Consider the following 18,704-nt stretch of genomic DNA (forward strand, 5'->3'; position numbering starts at 1 on the left):
GATATTTCTGTGGGCAAGTCACCCTGCCTGTAAGTTAAGAGGTTGTTTTTTTTATATTTTTGCAATCCTCATTTCAGAAGGGCTGATAGTTTTCCCACTCTTTGGGAGACACTGAGAAGCAGTCGTTTCATCACCCAGCAAAACCCTGGGGAAATTTAAATTCCTTAAAGTTAAAGATGTTTTATTCTTGGATTTCATAAAGAAAAAATGAAATGATATATGAGAGGAGGAGACAGGCTTTCCCTTTAGACATTTGTCTTGTCTTCCCTTTTTTTGGCAAAGTTGTTCCTGTCATCAATACCCTTCAAAGAATTGAGGCTGCAATTGCCCTATAGCAAAGGCAGGTGTAGTGTTTTCAGTGCTAGCCAGGAGTTAGACTTTTCCACTGTCTCCCAATATGACATGTACAAAATCCTTACAAAAGAGCAATCTTTTAATGTTGAATCTTGTATTTATATATTGACACCTTCCAATATTTAAAAAAAAAAGACGGAAAAAATGAGCTTGTCAGGAATTTTTCAACAAAACATTTTTTGTCCGAAAATGCAGATTCAGTTTTGAATAAATTTTCTCAGGTCTAGGATGATTTTAGTCTGTGTGATGGGCAGCCCTTCAAGTTTCAGTACTAGTCCTATCACTCTGACTTTGTTATCATTGCTTGAAAGTAAAACATGGATAAATATATAACTTCAGTGCTGCTCCACAGCTGAACAAGCCAAATTCCAGTTATTAATGCACAGCAGACTAAACAATTTTTTAGAAAGATGAAGCATCAAGTTACAGCCTTTGGCTATGTGCTGTCCAATATCTACATTATGGATGAATAACATTTGCAATGGTTTAGTGGTCAATATAAACTTTAAAAAGCTGGAGTTCTGTTAAAATAAAAAAAAATTTTATGGACATCATTTGGTTTTGCAGTTTTTTCCCCCAACCAACATCATGCTGTAATATTTCCATTCATGTCTTGCTAGATGAAATCCTAGGAGGCAGTTCTGGGGTTGCAAAACACATTCTGGTAGACAATTCAAATAAACGCTCAGTAGAAGAAACTAACAACGCATTTCCTCCTAGCACGTGCTTACTAGGGCTGTTGTTTCAAAGGCAGTCCATTCAGGTTGATCCTCCTTTTTGGGGGGGCACAACTTTGGCAGTTTCAAAACATAGTGAATACATAATAGATTTTTTTTTTTTACTTTGGTTAAGACCTCAGATTTCCTGTTACTTCACACCATATATTTTAAATGAGTAGAGCAGCCAAGGGCCAAATGTCCAAGTGCTGAGTGCACACAGTTGTGGCAAGGGTTTCAAAAAGAATTCAGCTCCCATTTATGCAATCAAATAAGGGCCACATTTTCAAAAGTAGTCAGCACCCACCCCGCACTCAATGTACTGAATTCTACATAATTTTTTAAAAAAAAAGTCTGGCTATTTAATTTGGTGCTGAAATGGGAGTTGAGTTCTTGAAAATCAGCCCAAAAGAGTGGGTACTGAGCTCTCTTGAAAATCTGTCTGCTACTGTACAATAGGTTGACTCATTATATTTGCTTGATTAGACAGCTGGACCTTGCCTTTGGTTGTATTATCCTCAAATTTGAGGTTTCAATTTTATTTAAAATTGATGTCATTCTTAGCCTTTCTGGTAATAACTGTGACTTTTGAACACCAGATAAGCATTCCTAAGTATTCTTCTCATCCTATGTCTAAATTTGATTACCTTGAAGTCCAAGAGCTGTGTTGTGAACATTTACCAATGCAGCCATGAGGTCAGTGAGACTACATTTGTGAGTAACTGCTCGTCAGTGTAAGGGGTTCACAGCCTAGTTCTTAGGTAACTCCCTCCCCATGCACAATTTCTGTGGACCTCTGCCCTGCTGGCTTCTGCTGGTTACAGAAGTACCACAGTGTTCTGGGGAAGTCTGTTCTTGAGGTATGTGTGGCTTAGCTGACACCCAGGAGGACTGAGAATCTTTGTGAGAAATCTTTATCTCATGAGGTTGCCAGCCTGGTTTCTAGACCATAAAATTCCATACAAGAACAGGTCCTCAGCTGGCATAGATTGTCATAGACCTATTGAAGTCAGTGGGCTCATGACAGTTTATACCAGCTGAGGAACTGTCCCCAATAATTGGGTAATTATTCAAAACATCTTCCAGAGGAGCAGACTCTGTCACCCAAACTCACACCGAGTAATACCTTTCTCCATTTATTGCCCAGGGGCTGCTCTTGATGTAGATGTACCACTCAATCTGTGTAACGATGGCAGAATCTGGCCTTCAATTTTTTGAGATTACTTCATCACTACTGATCACTTCTAAGTTTTTGACATGATGCGATACTTTGTCTCAGTCTCGTATTCTCCGAATAGATGCTGATGATCCATCCTTAGAGGTTTTTAAGGCCTGGCTTGACAAAGCCCTGGTTGGGCTGATTTAGTTGGGGTTGGTCCTGCTTTGAGCAGGGGGTTGCACTAGATGGCCTCCTAAGGTCTCTTCCAACCGTAATCTTCTATGATTCTATGATGCCGCTCTTAGTCAGCGTCTACTTGCTGTATTCAGCTGGGTGTGCCTTAGAAATGCTTTGCTGTCAATGCTGTAACCCCTGGCCTAGTGAAACAGATTGAAATAATGCCTAACTTCTTGACCAGTCATGTACCTTAATGAAACATGCCCAGACCTTAGCTGTACCCATTCTCTTCAACCTCCTTTTCTAGGTTCAGGTAGCTCCGTAAAGGAGGGCAATTCGAATTTTTGTCTGTTTGTTTATTTTAATTTTATTTCTGTATTTATTTATTGCTGTTAGCCTGAATCTGTTACTGTGTGACAGAGACCAACCTGTGAGCCCACATTAATTCTAGATTATGGCTATTTATGAGATTTGCCCAAAAACCTGATTAACTTATTTCTGAAATCCTGCTTTCTGGTGCAGATTTGATTGTAATGAAACCTACCTTATCTAATATGAATATATCATTGAATAAGCTAAGAAAACATTTAATATATTTACTATAGATTCTAAATTGAATATCTCCGTTATGTCGAGGAGAGCTTGGCATTCCTCAGCTTGAGTTACATAACAAAGTAAATTGCATTTTTCAGTAATTAGAGTTATTGTTTATCCCTTTGGATATAAAACGTGCTCCTCCTTCCTTTTAGAGCGCTTCTAGGCAGAGTGCCAGATTAATCCTTGTGTAACTCCACTGAGTTCAGTGTGGTTACACTAACTACTTTGGTTTGATCCTGAAGCATTGGGTGTCCTCAACTCTCATTGGTGTCAGCAGCTCAGGGTGACCATATTTCCCAACGGGAAAATGGGACACCACATGAGGCTAGCCTGAGTCTCCCCCCCGCATCCTTGTATGGGTCCTGCCCCCCCATCCCTGCGTGGGGCTGGTGTCCTGGCTCATTCAAGCCCTGCCTGCCTCCCTGCACGGAGCTGACATCTCAACTCCACACCCCCCAGCATGTTCCTCCGCACCCCACTTTTTTGGCAAAAGTAGGCATTTTTCCTGCTTGCTCTTGCCAACTGATCAAGTTGGCAAGGGCAAAAGGGACAAATGCCTACTTTTGCCAAAAAAGTTGGGGTGGCCGGGACAGTGCTTATAAAAGGGACTGTCCCAGCCAAAACGGGATGTATGGTCACCCTAAACTAGCTCCTTATACCAAGATTTCAAAGAAGATGCTTTGAGAGTGTCATGTTTCTGATTCTAGTGGTTGTTAGATAATATAGTATAGCTATCAGTGAAAACTAATATATGCACACACGTTCACAAAAACTGTTTTTCTTTCCTTTTTCATGTGTATGTTGATTTTTTTTTAGCATAGATGCTAAAACTATATTAAGGTCCGAATTTTGGCCATTGTGTGCTGGTGGGATTAGTGAGAGTGACACTTGTTTTCATCCTTTATGGGCTGAATTTCAAACAATATGGGAGTTGACAATGACCAAGTATGGTAGCAGGTTCCTGTATGAATGTGGGTCAAAACATACAAAGGAAATACGTAGTAGTTTGAGCTAGATTGGGAATCATGCAGGGAGGAAAAAAGGGATTTTTTTTTTTTTTTTTTTTTTTGCTATTTGGATTTAACTAATATGAATTTCCCCCTTGTCGTTTATCCCATTTTGAGTTCGAATGGATGATCCCAGTGATATTTACTGATTTGCCACATGTCTGTAGATAGACCTGGTATTTTATAAACCATGCCAGTTTTCCGTTAATATGGTACTGTAGTTATAGTGTCATTGGACTGATGGGGAAACTGAGACAGACAGATTAAAGATCTGCCCCCAAACCACAGAGGGAGGTGGTGTCAGAGCTGATTTAGAATTAGGAGTTCTTGGTTCCCAGTTTTTCACTCAGCAACTAGACTATCTCCTTGCTGCTGAGGATTATTCTAGACCAGAGGTTCTCAAACTGGGGAATGTAATCTTGGGCAGGAGGGGCCGGGGTGAGAAGCTGACGGCAGCAGTGTTGACTTCAGAGCTGGGTGCCTGGCCAGCAGCCGCCACTTTCCAGCCACCCAGCTCTGAAGGCAGAGTGGAGACTGGCGTCTGCTGGCCGGGTGCCCAGCTCTGAAGGCAGCACTGCCGCCAGCAGCAGTGCAGAAGTAAGGATGGTATGGTATGGTATTGCCTATATACTTAAATGGCTCTGTTTGAATCAATGTATTACTGTTATTTAATATTTAGTGAGAGTTGCATTTTTTTATTGGTATATGTACTTGTGTGGAAGGAGAGGGGGGTGTAAACTACTAGAGACACAAAGAAGGGGAGACCACTGCTCTAGATGAATCAGAAACCTGTGGTCAATGCTGTCACTGGAGGTGAAACTTCCAGGGAACATTACAATTGCTTATAAAAAAACCCCTCAGGATCTTGAAGAAAAGCCTAAAGGCTTTTTCCATACCACTTACCTTCTTGAGCCCCTTCTGGGTGTAACATTAAAGAGAAACCTGTCCCTCTCTTTATTATTCTGGCGAGGGGTGGGGGAAAAGGGCTTCAGGAGTTAGGAATATTTAAATTAATTTGATCATAAATCTTTCAGCATTTTAAATGAATGACAATAAATGTTGACACTTCCTCCATGTTTTCTTGGTGTGATCAATGTCTCAAAAATCTTTTCATAATGTTTCTGGTATGATTTCAACCTCTCCCTCAAAAAAATAAATCTGGAACCCACTTACTCAATAGTACTTCTCTGCATTACTGCAACTTTACTATGTGTTCCACAAGACAAAAATATGCATGCTTAAGTCAATTTTCAGATAGTTCAGGCACAGAATTGTATAGCTAATCTGTACACTCCCTCCCGCCCTGCAGCGAAACACACACATTGAGTCTGCATGGACGTGCATCTAATGAACTATTGGCACACAGTTATTGGAGCTTTATGCACAAATTCAGTGATGATTTGTGCAAATTAGGGGTACACATTTGTCCATCTATACTGTCAGGGAATCTGACCCTTAAAATCTTTCTTAAATCTAGCTGAATGACAGCTGCTACAAATAAAGTGCTGCACACTTTGTAAAACACCCTTGGCCAAACTCCAGCCCTGCACCTCACATACCATGGCAAAACTCAGTGGGTTTGTTTTGTTTTTAATTCTGAGAGGTTGCGGGGGGAGGGCAAGGAGCAGGTAGATATTTGTGCATCTGCTGGGAAAGAGATGTTATCTCAAAACGTGTATTCTACTTATCCTTGTTTTACTGCAAAACATCCATTGTAGATCCTTTTGATATCTGTTCTCAGACCAGACTCCTACACCAACCCGATTCCTGAAGAACTGTGAGGAAGTGGGCCTCTTCAATGATATTGACTGTTCCTTAGAACACGAGTTTAGAAAGGCACAAGAAGAAGAGAACAATAAAAGGGTATGTTGTAGTGCAACGGACTCTTTCCCTTTTCCCACCCTCTAAGTGTTTATGGATGTTGTGTGAAAGTAGGTAGACCTCCATTACCTGGTAGAACCTTTTTTGGATGGAAACTAGGTGGCACTATAGATTGTGACATGTTTTCTAACCATTGTAATCATTGATAAAAATGCATAACCAAGCTTAAATCTCCCAAAGTGTCTTAGACAGCTTTTGATTACTAGGTCCACACTTAAGTAAACCTATGCAAACCACATGCCTCTTGAGGGAGAGACTTGGTAAAATCGAATGTTCTGACAAATAGGAATCAAGCGTGAAATCCTTTCACTTGCTAAAAGATGTTTTGGGGGGGATGTGGAGAGGAAGTAGAAGAATGGAATTGGCATAGAAATACCTCTGATCTGATTTCTGCTCTTGTTAAGTATCCCCCATTGTGTCTCTGGATTTACTTTTCATCACTCCTAATTTTATCTGATATAGATTGTATTTTTGGTAAAATATTCAAACTCAAGGGGAAAAAATCTACCTTATAGGGCAGCGATTCTCAAACTTTAGTAATCTAAGGACCCCCATTTTGATTTTACATTTTTGGGGATCCCCAGCTCCACCCCAGGTGCCACCCCCACTCGACCCCTTCCCCCAAGGACCTACCCTCACTCCACCACTTTCCACCCCCTGCTCACTCCATCCCCCCTCCCTCCTTCACTCGCTCTACCCCACCCTCACTCATTTTCACCGGGCTGGGGCAGGGGGTTGGGGTGGGGAGTTTGGGCACGGGAGAGGGTTGTAGTGCAGGCTCTGGGAGGAGTTTGGGTGCAGGAGGGGGTGAGGGGTGCAGGATCTGGGAGGGAGTTTGGGTGTGGGCTCTGGGCTGGGGCAGAGGGTTGGGGTGCAGGGTGTGGGCTCTGGGCGGGAGTTTGGCTGCAGGAGGGGTGAAGGGTGCAAGCTCTGGGAGGGAGTTTGGGTGCAGGAGGAGGTGAGGGGTGCGGGCTCTGGCCAGCCAGCTCCCAAAAACGATTGGCATATCTCTCTGGCAGCGGCTCCTAGGCGGGGAGGCCAGGGGGTCTCTGTGCACTGCCACTGCCCGTAGACACTGCCCCCACAACTCCCATTGGCTGCAATTCCCAGCCAATGTTAGCTGCAGAGTCAGTGCTTGGGATGGGGGCAGTGCACGGAGACCTGCCTTAGCCCTGCTATGCCACCGGACTTTAAGTGCCTAAAATCTTCCGGTTTGGCTTCGGTAGGTGGAAGAGTTGATCAGTGGGGCCTGCGGACTCCCCGGAGTATCCTCGGGGACCCCCGGGGTCTGTGGACCCAGTTTGAGAAACACTGCTATAGGGTACAGGTAGAGAGAAACTATAGTTCATTAGATCATGTATCCCATTTCCAAATATGGACCTGGCATCCATAAAGTTAGGAGCATCTATGTCACTTTACAATGGGCTAAATATGCTAACTCAACCTGACCCAACATCCTTGCATTTGGGCTATCATAGCATGCGGGTATAATTTAAAGGTGACTATAATGAAGTTAAATATAGTTAAGGGATAAATAAAAGTGATGGATGAGTTGCTAAAACTTTCAAATAAGCACCCAACCTTTTGTTTGCTTCCCTGAACTGAAACATATCTAAACAGAGTGAGGCTTCCATCCTCCTCCTCCTGTGGGATCACCCAGTCAATCCATAGCTTCCCTCCTTCCTCTTTGCAACTCTCAGAAATACCTCTCCTTAACTTTCCTTTGGGCCCCAATTACCTCTCAGCAATCCTCACTGCTTCCCCCTTAATCTATCACTTGGCAAATAGGATCCCCTACTATTGAACTTCTTGTTACAGGGCCCAGCTAGTCTAATGATGATCTGTATCTGTTAGTCTAATTTAGATCTTAAACAACACTTGAGGCTAAAATAAGGGAGGTGGGAGGGAAACAACTCCCCCTTCACTGCTAAAACCAGCAGGAGGCTCACCCGTACCTCCTAACCCTTGGCTTGGGTAAGCAACAGTCCCCCATCGTGCCCCTGCCTCTTTGGCTGGGGTAGTGAGTGCTCCCAATTTAGGTTTGGTCGTGCTGCGCCTTGGCTGCTGCTGAATTCAGAGTGCACAGGCTCTGGGACTGTGCATGCCGAAGTGCACCCCAAGCTTATGAAATCTTAAGCAAGCAGCATTAAAGGCCTTGCAGTAGGATTTTTGAGGTACTATAGGACAACTTGTAAAGGACGAGAGCTATGGGGGTTCTTGGAAGGAGACTACGGCCTATTGCTGGGCTGTGAAGAGGAAGATGTGATGTGTTCAAGGTCATGAGAAGGGAGTCCAAGCGGTTATTTGAGAATGGTTTGGAGGAGGAAAAGAGGCTGGGGTTAGATATTGGAGAGGGAGGAAGGGAGTACTAGCCATGCTGAGGGCAGGAAGGGGCATGCTCCAAACATGAAAGTGCCTGGGTTCTGGTTAGGGAATGGGAAAATATTCCAGCCAGTTTGGCAATTACAGACTCACGTATAGGATGAGTGTTATGAAACAGCCATGTAAAGAGAGTAAATGTGTCTAATCTTAGATTGATTAGTGCTAGTATGCAGAAAGTTGGCAGAAATAGCAAATTAGGACATTTTTGTGTGTTAATATTTCTACACAGATTATCAGTGCTGAAGAAGATTCCAGTGCAGCACCTACAGTGTGGTATTTTTCTTGCGGGAATAAGAGACGAGCAGCAATCTCATGATCTTGGGCCCTGTGAAGTTAACCACAAATGATACAGTATGATGTTGCAGGGTCAGTTTCATCTAACTAGGGGTAGTTGCACAATCTGATTAAAACCTAGACTAGGGCATCATGTTACTTGATAATTGCCAGTTGTTTGAGGTCCTCTGGAGGTCTTATTCTGCCCTCCTTCTGTCAGCCACTGGAGCTGCCATGAGCCATCTCCAGGGAGCAAAATGTGTGTTTTTCAAAAGAAAAGCAAAAGTCACAGAGGCAAGTTAACGTGTAACATTTGTTCTGTGTTTCCAATTAGCCTGCTACACATTCATTCCTACATTACCAACTGCCTGTAAGATATTAATCTGAAGCTGGCCCCACTAGGGCCATACGCAAATGCAATAGACAAAGGATACAAAGGAACGTGACTCCTTCACGTGTAATACTCATGAAATGCTCTTAATAGTCCCACTCTGAAGTGCAAATATAGCTTTCTGCAGCCTTCTGCAGTGATGGTAAGTAGGTTTAATGTGAGCAGCCCGGAGATGTTATGCATGACTGAGAAAAGGCTTCCAAAATATTTTGGATTAGGAGATTCTTTTACATCGGACTATGAAAAAATATATGTTTATTTTAGTTTACTTCACAGTGGCTAAAGAGAAAACAGCATGACACAGAGATCCTATGAGAAAGAAGACAATTTTTTTTTTTAACTTGCAAGTTTCCTTATTTGAAAACTTCAAGGCTACAGTCCAGTAAATTATTTTCTTTTTAAAACATGAGACCATGTGCAATCCACAGAGTCATAGAAGTGTAGAGCTGAAAGGGACTTTGAGAAGTCATCTAGTCCAGCCTGTTCTGCTGAGGCATTACACCTATCCATCCCTGACAGGTGTTCATCTAATCGGTTGTTAAATACAGGCAGGCCTCGACTTTACGACGTTTGAGTTATGACAAACGGCACTTATGACGCTTCTACATGGATACTTTGATTCGACTTACAACGATAGGTTTCGAATTTATGACACACGGTCAGCAATGGAGTAGATTGCGGTTCTGAGTTCCAATTTACGATGCAATTGTAAGGAACTAATTGTGTCATAAGTCTGAGGACTACCTGTATGTTCAATGACAAGGATTCCACAGCCTCCCTCGGAAGCCTATTCCAGTGCTGAGCTATCTTTATAGTTAGAAAGATTTTCCTAATATCTAACCTAAATCTCCCTTGCTGCAGATTAAGCCCGTTACTACTTATCCTACCTTCGGTGCACATGTAGAACAATTGATCAACGTCCTCTTTATAACAGCGCTTACATATCTGAAGACTGTTATCATGCTTCCATCCCCACCCCACCCCAGTCATCTTTTCTCAAGACTAAACTTTAACCTTTCCTCATAGGTCAAATTCTCTAAACCTTTTATCATTTTTGTTGTTCTAGTCTGAATGTTCTCACATCCTTCCTAAAGTGTGGTGTGAAGAACTATATGCAGTACTCCAGCTGCGGCCTCACGAGTTCCAAGTAGAGTGGGAGAATTACCTCTTGTGCCTTACTTATGACACTCCTGTTAATACACCCAAGAATGATATTAGCCTTTTTTGCAACTGCATCACATTGTTGACTCATATTCAATTGATGATCCACTATAACCCCCAGATCCTTTTCAGCAGTACTACTGCCTAGCCAGATATTCCCGCATTTTGTAGTTGTGCATTTGATTTTTCCTTCCTAAGTGTAGTATTTTGCACTTGTCTTTATTGAATGTAGTTTTGTTGATTTCAGACCAATTCTCCAATTTGACAAGGTTGGTTTTGAATTCTAATTCTGTCCTCCAAAATGCTAGCAACTCCTCCCATCTTGGGGTAATCCGCAAATATTATACGAATACTTTCCACTCCATTATTCAAGTCATTAATGAAAATATTGACTAGTACCAGACCAGGACAGATCTTTGTGGGACCTCACTAGATATATCCTTCTCCCCCGCCAGTCTGACAGCAAACCATTGGCAACTACTCTCTGAGTACAGTCTTTCAATCAATCTTTCACCCACCTTATAATAATTTCATCTCTAGACCACATTTCCCTAATTTGCTTATGAGAATGTTATTTGGGACTGTGTCAAAAGCCTTATTAAAATCAAGGTATATCACGTTGACAACTCTACTCCTTCCTCCCATCCCGTAGGCCAATAACTGTGTTAAAGAAGGAAAGTAGATTGGTTTGGCATGATTTATTCTTGACAAATCCATATTGGCTATTCCTTATAACCCTGTTATCCTCTAGATGCTTACAAACTGATTGTTTAATAATTTGTTCCAGTAGCTTTCCAGCTATGGAAGTTAGGCTGGCTGGTCTAGAATTCCCTGAGTCCTCTTTGTTCCCGTTTTTAAATATAGATACTATATTTGCCCATCAACCGTCCTCCATGAGTTCTCAAAGATCATTGCTTCAGCGAGTTCCTTAAAAAGCAACAGAGAGTCCTGTGGCACCTTTCAGACTAACAAATATATTGGAGCATAAGCTTTTGTGGGTTGAATACCCACTTCGTCAGATGCGTCTGACGAAGTGGGTATTCACCCACGAAAGCTTATGCTCCAATACATCTGTTAGTCTTAAAGGTGCCACAGGACTCTGTTGCTTTTTACAGATCCAGACTAACACGGCTACCCCTCTGATACTAGTTCCTTAAGTATCTTAGCATGACTTTCATCAGGTTCTGCTGATTTGAATGCATGTAACTTATCTAAATATTCTTTAACCTGTGCTTTCCCTATTTTGCATTCCTTCCCCCTTGTTATTACTATTAATTAAGTTGAGTCTCTGGTTGCAATTTTCCTTTTTAGTGAAGACTGAAGCAAAAGAGGCATTAAACACCTCTGCTTTCTTCGTGTCATCCATTTGTAGCTTTCCTTCCCCACTAAAGGGAAGATCTACACTTTACTTCATCTTTCTCTTGCTCCTAATGTATTTATAGAATCTCTTCTTATTGCCTCTTATGTCCTTTGCGAGGTGTAACTGATTTTGTGACTTAGCCTTTCTGATTGTGTCCCTACCTGCTTGTGCTATTCTTTTGAACTTAGATTTTGTCCATGTTTCCACTTTTTGTAGGATTCCTTTTCAATTTTATGGTTATTAAAGAGCTTATGATGGAGACATATTGGCCTCTTACTATTCTTCCTATCTTTCCTTCATGTCAGAGTAGTTTGCTGTTTTACCTTTTAATATTGGCTCTTCGAGGAACTGCCAGCTCTCCTGAACTCCTTTTTCCCTTAGATTTTCTTCCCATGGGACCTTACCTACCAGTTGTCTGAGTTTGTCAAACTCTGCTTTTTTTGAAGTCCAGTGTTCTTATTTTGCTGCTCTAATTCCTTCCTTTCCTTAGAATCATGAAATCATTTCCTGATCACTTTCACCCAAATTGCCTTCAACCTTCAGATTCCATGAGAATTTCTGTTTTGATTAAATTGGTTATGTGGTGAATTGACACTCCAAATTAGTTGTGAAAAGCTGCATGCTGTATCCTTAGGCTTGGCAGAATTTCATTTTTTTAAAAAATAATTTTGATGGATAATATTAGTGTTTTTTTATTTTTAAGCATTATTTTTGATTTTTATCATTTTAAATTTTCACAATTGAGGGAAATTACGGGAGGTCAGACAATAGGAAGGGTCAGACAATAATTACTTAATGACAGTAGACGCTGAGGTTAAAAAAAATAAAAGCTTTATAATCATTAAAACCCAAATTGTCAACATCACATGTCAAAACATATAAAATAAATATTCTTAAATCAAATTCAAATAAGTTCTCAAGCAGCATTTTTCTTACTTTCCTGTCTGTAAATTTAAATTATTATCGATGGAAATATTTTTCGTTCGTTTATATGTAGGCTGTGAAATGGGCATTTACTGACTTTCAGCAATAAAATTGAATCCTTCCAAGTCTATGTATCCTACAGCTAGTGCACTGACTCTTTTAAGGTCTTGTAGACAAGGCACTGGACTGGGACTTAGGAGATCGTAGTTTGTTCTTTTCTCAGGTCTGCCCTAGACTCCCTGTGTGACTTTGGCCAAGTCAATCTCTCTCTGCTTCAATTCCCAATCTATGAAATGGGAATAATAACCTTTCCTTTCTCCCTCTATTTGAACTGTAAGCTCTTTGGGATAGGCACTCTCTTGCTATGTGTTTATAATAGTGCTAGTGCAGTGGGCCCCCAATTTTAGATGAGGCCACTAGGTACTGGTGTAGTACAAGTAGTAATAATTGACCTCCAAGACCTGAATTTGGAATGACAAAAAGCAAGTAACAAGTGGAACTTGGTGGTTTCTTTCTACTGTCCAAAGATGCTTGTTGTCAAACCACTTGGGTAATTTGGCATAATCTAATGTAACTGGAAGTTCCTGCTCAAGAGAGGCTAAGGCCTGGAAGACAAGGGATGCTGCAGGTCTGGATTAAGTGTATTGACAGAGCCATGTGGAAGAAGCTTTCACAGCATCTGGCTGCACTATTCCTGATTCAAACATCCTGACCACTAAATTTACTAACAAAATTAAAAAACCAACAAAAATAAATTACCTTCTGGAAGCAGGAAAAGGAAAAACTAAACACCCAGTGGTGCCCAGGCCAGGGAGCCATCTATGTATCTTTGACACTAGACAGCAATTCATGGCTCTGCCTCCGAGTCTGCAACCCAAATCACCAAGGTAGGCAGTGTTGGCAGATCAGATTATTGTCCCAGCCTGCAAGCATGAGGTTTTAGATTTACACTGATCTGAGCATTAAGTATCCAAAGCATTTGTCACAGGTTATATTTGCAGCTATATGACCCTGGATAGGGCTTGTTGGCAAATCTGTTCATGAGCATGGGTCTGAGAGAGCAGTGTCAAAGATGGGAAGAACCGGTATCCATCTCCTACCAATTAAATGAAGTTAGCCCATTAAAACTCACCTGCGTTCTGTACAGGTTCAAACCATGTTCTGTTTAATGCATACTAGAACTGGGAAGCATGTGGTAGCTCAGCATACTGTGTAATTTTGAAATTTTCCATCCAGTATCTCTGGATATGTCTACAAAGGAACGAGACATCCGTGGCTGGCCTACGCTAGCTGACTTGGGCTGACGCATGGGCTATAGGACCCTGCAGGAAGTCTACATAGCAATGAAACAGCCCTGCAGCCCAAGCCCCGCGAGCCCAAGTCGGCTGGCATAGACCAGCCACGGGTTTTTCTTTGCTGTGTAGACATACCCTCTGTGTTCCAGGGGTGTGCGAAAGCCATGGTGGTGGGGTGGGAGATAGTTCTGTTGTAACATCATTCGTTACCCCATCGACTCAGGAAGCAAAACGTTAATATTCTCTTCTTCTATTGCATTAGCCAGGATTACTGTGTTCTTTGCTAGGCACCTCATTACTAGAAAGGTTTTGACAACTTGGCAGGAGTCCAGTAAAAAGAAACCAAAAAAATGGGGTTTTGGTGGTGGAATGATTGAACTGTAAGGAAGGATTTAAAAAACCGAAATATGTATAGTTTGGCTACATGCCAACTAAGAGAGGACATAACAATCTAACATGCATTTGAAAGGCATAACCAGGGCTTGCCCCTTCTTCCAGCTCCCCCAGCATATTCATTACACCAGCTGAGATTCTTACAAATCAGTAAAGTGTAAATAGATCTAAAGGAGGGTGTGTCTTTCTGATGCCACCTTACCAATCAACAGTAAATTTGGCCTTATGATTCTGTGATCACCACAATATATAGTATCAGATATTCTCTGAACTCTTACCAATAGCATACGTCACAGCAAGGGGGTTGGGGGGACAGGAAAGTCTGACACCAGTTGCAGTGAAGAATGTGGAACCTGACAACATATTGGGTAGGCATATTTTTGAAAGGAGAGAAAGTTTAGCTGCTCCTCTGCCCCCATCCCAGGTTCAAATTCACCTAATATAATCCTGGCCTAGAGGTTTGTATATATTTTAGAAGATAAACAGGAAAACAGATCTTGCCTGAATAAATGGGTTTTTGGTTTGTTTTTATTTATTTATTTTTTAAAGAAAAGAGACTGCTGTTGTTCTGTCAAGAAACTAACAGACAGATGGCAGTGCCACAATTCTGAAGAAAAATATTGGATTTAAAAGAACATTCCTTTTGCCACACACATTTAAAACTCGGACACAAAAAATATAGGCTCCTCCACTGACTTTAGTGGCAATAGGAACAGACCCAAAGTGTGGAACCATCTCTAGTGAATTCTTCAGAAATTAGCGGCTGAAACCAGCAATGGGGGCTATTAGGTGTCTTTTGGCAGGCAAAGAACCACATTAAACTGCTAATTGTGTGCCTGGGGCCTAGATACTACAGTGAAGGGCTGGGGTCCCTGGGCATGGGCCCCGTTGGCCCACTGGTTAATCCACCACTGTGTATACTCTATTAGAACTTACTTGCAATGGTATTGGCAAAGCGGTTTATACACTATAAATTTTCACCTTAGCAAGTATATGTTAACAAGATTCAATTGTAAAAAGATGGTGCTTAGACACAGACACCTTAGAAATATCTAAGATAAATGGTATGGACCTGGTTAGGAAAGAGCAAACAGATAATACTGTTTGTCAAAAAGTAATTTTTTAAAGCGTTTATCATGGTTCATTTTGGGCCGGTATATTAGTTTGCAGTTAGTCCTAGTCACATACAATAATCTTGATTTGATGCAAAATGCAACAGCGTTTATTTGTATGACGATCCTGAAGCTGATCGTTCCACTAGTGAAGCATGACTGCTTGGGAGATTGGATGAGGAATGCTGTTATAGTTTCAGTAAGGAATTGCTGAAGTTCTGATAAAAGATGTCTATGGGCTAGTCCACTAGAAGTGCTACATCGGCGCAGTTGCACCGATGCAGCTGCGCCATTGTAGCGCGTCTGGTGCAGACTTTCTGTGCTGACGGGAAAGCACTCTTCCATTGGCATAATAAACCCACCTCCATGAGAGGACCTAGCTATGTCGGCAGGAGAAGCTTTCCTGTCAACATAGTGCTGTCCACACCAGTACTTAGGTTGGTGTAACTTGCGTCACTCAGGGGGGTTGGCTTATTCACACCCCCGAGTGAGGTAATTATGCCGCAGTAAGTGATAGTGTAGACCTGGCCTAAGTGAACCAGAAAATAGCAGGCATGGAACATGTGTTATGATGGTTGATTTGTTTGATTACAGATTTAGCACAGGGCATTTAGGAGAAATAGCCACCTTCCAAGAAGTGTGCTCCCCCTAAATGATTTAAGAGCAATGCTTAGCAACAGTCTAGAAAATGTATAGGTACAAGGTTATGGCTGTGTCTTCTGGGGCCATTGGGCAAAACGTTCCAGATTCACTCTTCTTTAACTTTGGCTTTTTAGGAGACAGTGTGAACACTTTTGGCCCCTGCAATACTCCAACATGTGGCAATCTGGAACCTTTTGAGTATGATGATCCCTTTGAGCATTTACTCCATCTCAACACCATTCCCATTAGCTCCCTACTTCCGTTGTGAATGTCCTGAAGCCACAGCATGGCTGCTGAAATGGAACAGGACAGAGAAGTGTGGTATGCTGATGGTAAACATTTCAGAGTGAAGTATTCCAACCCAGTCTGACTCCTTTTGCTAAGTAGTACAAACAAACCCTAAGCTCACCCCCAGAAAACTCGTGACGGCTATGCAGAACTACCTTATGGGTTATTCCCATTCTGATGCCAGGGCCCCATTGTGCAAGCAGAGCTGTCAATATATTGGTCATGGGAGCTATTGTCCAAGGGATAAATCAGCATGTTCAAGTTTACAAAGTAAAAAATCGCCCCCCGAAAAACCCAAAAGGTATCAATATTTCAGTCCCCAAACACTAAGGGCAAAGTCTTTACATGTTAAAAGGCATCCAGTGCAGCCAAATCCTCCCCTGGGTGATGCAATTAGGTATTGAAAAGGTGCAGTCTAGCTAGGTTAGAGGGGTTTTTGCTCGAGAATTTATAATTAAGTATTTAAAATAAACCCTTTCAGTGGGAAAGCTGTTCATTTGTCAGGCTTCTTGAGTCTGATACAATTTTCCAAGGACTTTTCATGCCTCATCATGTGAATTCATTGCTTAAGATAAAGCACCTAGGTACTCAGGTGCCCACCATCACTTTATCTGAACACCTCATACTTAAGAATGAATGTATCCTCACAACATCCCTGTGACTTAGGGCAGGTCTTCACTACAGCAGGGGGTCGATTTAAGATACGCAAATTCAGTTATGCGAATAGCGTAGCTGAATTCGACCTATCGGAGCCGACTTACCCCGCTGTGAGGACGGCGGCAAAATCGACCTCCGCGGCTCCCCGTCGATGGCGCTTACTCCCACCTCCACTGGTGGAGTAAGAGCGTCGATTCGGGGATCGATTGTCGCGCCCCGACGAGCCGCGATAATTCGATCCCCGAGAGATCGATTTCTACCCAGCGATTCAGGCGGGTAGTGTAGACCTAGCCTTTGTAGGGAGAGTTATTGTTCCAGCCTTACTAGGTGAAGAACTAAGGCACAGAGAGGGCCAGGTTTTCAAAAGTATTTAGGTACCTAAAGATGCAGACATGTGCCCCATCTGCACCCAAGTCAAAAGCACCCAAGCAAGTTAATGCCCGGTTCCTTTGAAATCAAGGGTACAGAGTGAGAAATCAATGCAAGCTAGGCACTTAACCAGTTTAGGTACTTTTGAAAATCCCACTAGGCATCTATTGACATCTTTAGGTGCCTAAATAGCTTTAAAATCTGTCCCAGAGAAATTATGTCATTTTTGTCTAAAATCACACAGGAAGTCTGCCTTAAAGCCTGGAATTGACTCCAGAGCTCCTGACTCCTAATCCAGTGCCCTCCACAGACATATATGTATTAAAGATTATGTGTGTTTAGAGGCTGAAGACATACACCTCCACTCTCTCTCCTTCATGGGTGATCTCATTGAATTTTAATCCTTTTTTTTCTCAGTTTGCCATGCTGGATTTGTATAAGAATTCTGCTGTTGGCATTTCTGCCCCTTGGATAGATGATCCTTGTTTGATGGATGTATTTGTTGCCCTGGCAGGTATTTAGCATACTCTACTATGGCACAAATGGTTGCTTTTCTGTTCAACTGCACAGGAAGGCCATGAAGACAACACAATTCATGAGACAGGCTTGCAGAAGTATTCACAAGGTTTGCATTTCACTCACATCAGGGTGGCAGTTTACCTTCTGCTGACAGGCTGGATAGTTATTTTTCTTTGTAGCAATGGGTTCTGTTTGAATGGATTTGTGGATTTAGTCTCCATGCTCTGAAAGGAGATCTTATGCTTTTCGTGCAGTTCCTGCCCAATGCATGCAGAGAAGCAGTTTGGGGGCGGGGGGTGATACATTTTTTGATTGAGCCAAAACCTTTCTTTAACCAGAACCCATCCATGTTCTTCTGAATTCCAGTTGATAAGTCTCAGTGCTCTGAGTAAAATAGCCAGATTGACCTTCTCACTCCCTTTTATTGTCCCTCTGTGCCAGTGATGAAACTGAGTCATCCTCTTTGAATGTCCTTTTTTTTTTTTTTTTTTTTTTTTTTTTGTTCGCTGCAAAAAGTGAGCCTGCTGATTTCATCCCAAGATTTCTTTCATGACCATGTGGCATGTTAATGAAGCCATTCCACCAGGCTTTCTCTGCTTTTTTTTTTTTTTTTTTTTTTTAAAGCATAGCTTTGTAATTACCTGTTCATATTTCAGCAGCCTGGACTTCGTGGCACATACTGGAGATAAACCTTCACTGTAATGGCTTTCTAGTAAGACTATCTCTTAGCTAAGGTTCCTAAATCTTGGCAATCGCCTTATAGTGTACACTCTGCTATTAAACACAAACTCTTCACTCCCCAGAACCAGACTGTAAGTGGAGTGCAGCATACATGGTTGGGTAATAAGATACTGCTGATATGTTTTAGAGCAAGGTGCACTTTTACTTTATTTATGAAGATAGACATGGTGGTTGAGGGCTTAATCACAGCTGATAAATCATTTTAAGAAAGCCTATTAGAACCATATGCTGATTCTTTGCATTAATATGATATGTCTGTTGCTAATCTAATAAGACAAGGTTCTCTCCCTCTCTTCCCCTCCCTTT

At 41.9% G+C, this 18,704-nt stretch overlaps 1 protein-coding gene across 8 annotated transcripts in view; it reads left to right on the forward strand.

Annotated features, from left to right (window-relative positions):
• Positions 1-18,704, forward strand: part of CREB5 (cAMP responsive element binding protein 5) — a 350,697-nt gene that overhangs the window by 58,850 nt on the left and 273,143 nt on the right. For 7 of the 8 annotated variants that reach the window (XR_004644468.1, XM_034760699.1, XM_034760700.1 and 4 more), the window contains one exon: positions 5,752-5,873. The exons of the other annotated variant lie outside the window; for it this stretch is intronic. Coding sequence is in view for 6 of the 7 variants with exons in the window: in XM_034760699.1 (XP_034616590.1) it covers positions 5,752-5,873 (122 nt within the window). In the remaining variant the exon portion in view is untranslated. The remainder of the gene's footprint in view (positions 1-5,751; positions 5,874-18,704) is intronic. 8 annotated transcript variants of the gene reach the window in all.

This window comes from Trachemys scripta, chromosome 2 (assembly GCF_013100865.1).
Source record: "Trachemys scripta elegans isolate TJP31775 chromosome 2, CAS_Tse_1.0, whole genome shotgun sequence".
Lineage (NCBI taxonomy): Eukaryota > Metazoa > Chordata > Testudines > Emydidae > Trachemys > Trachemys scripta.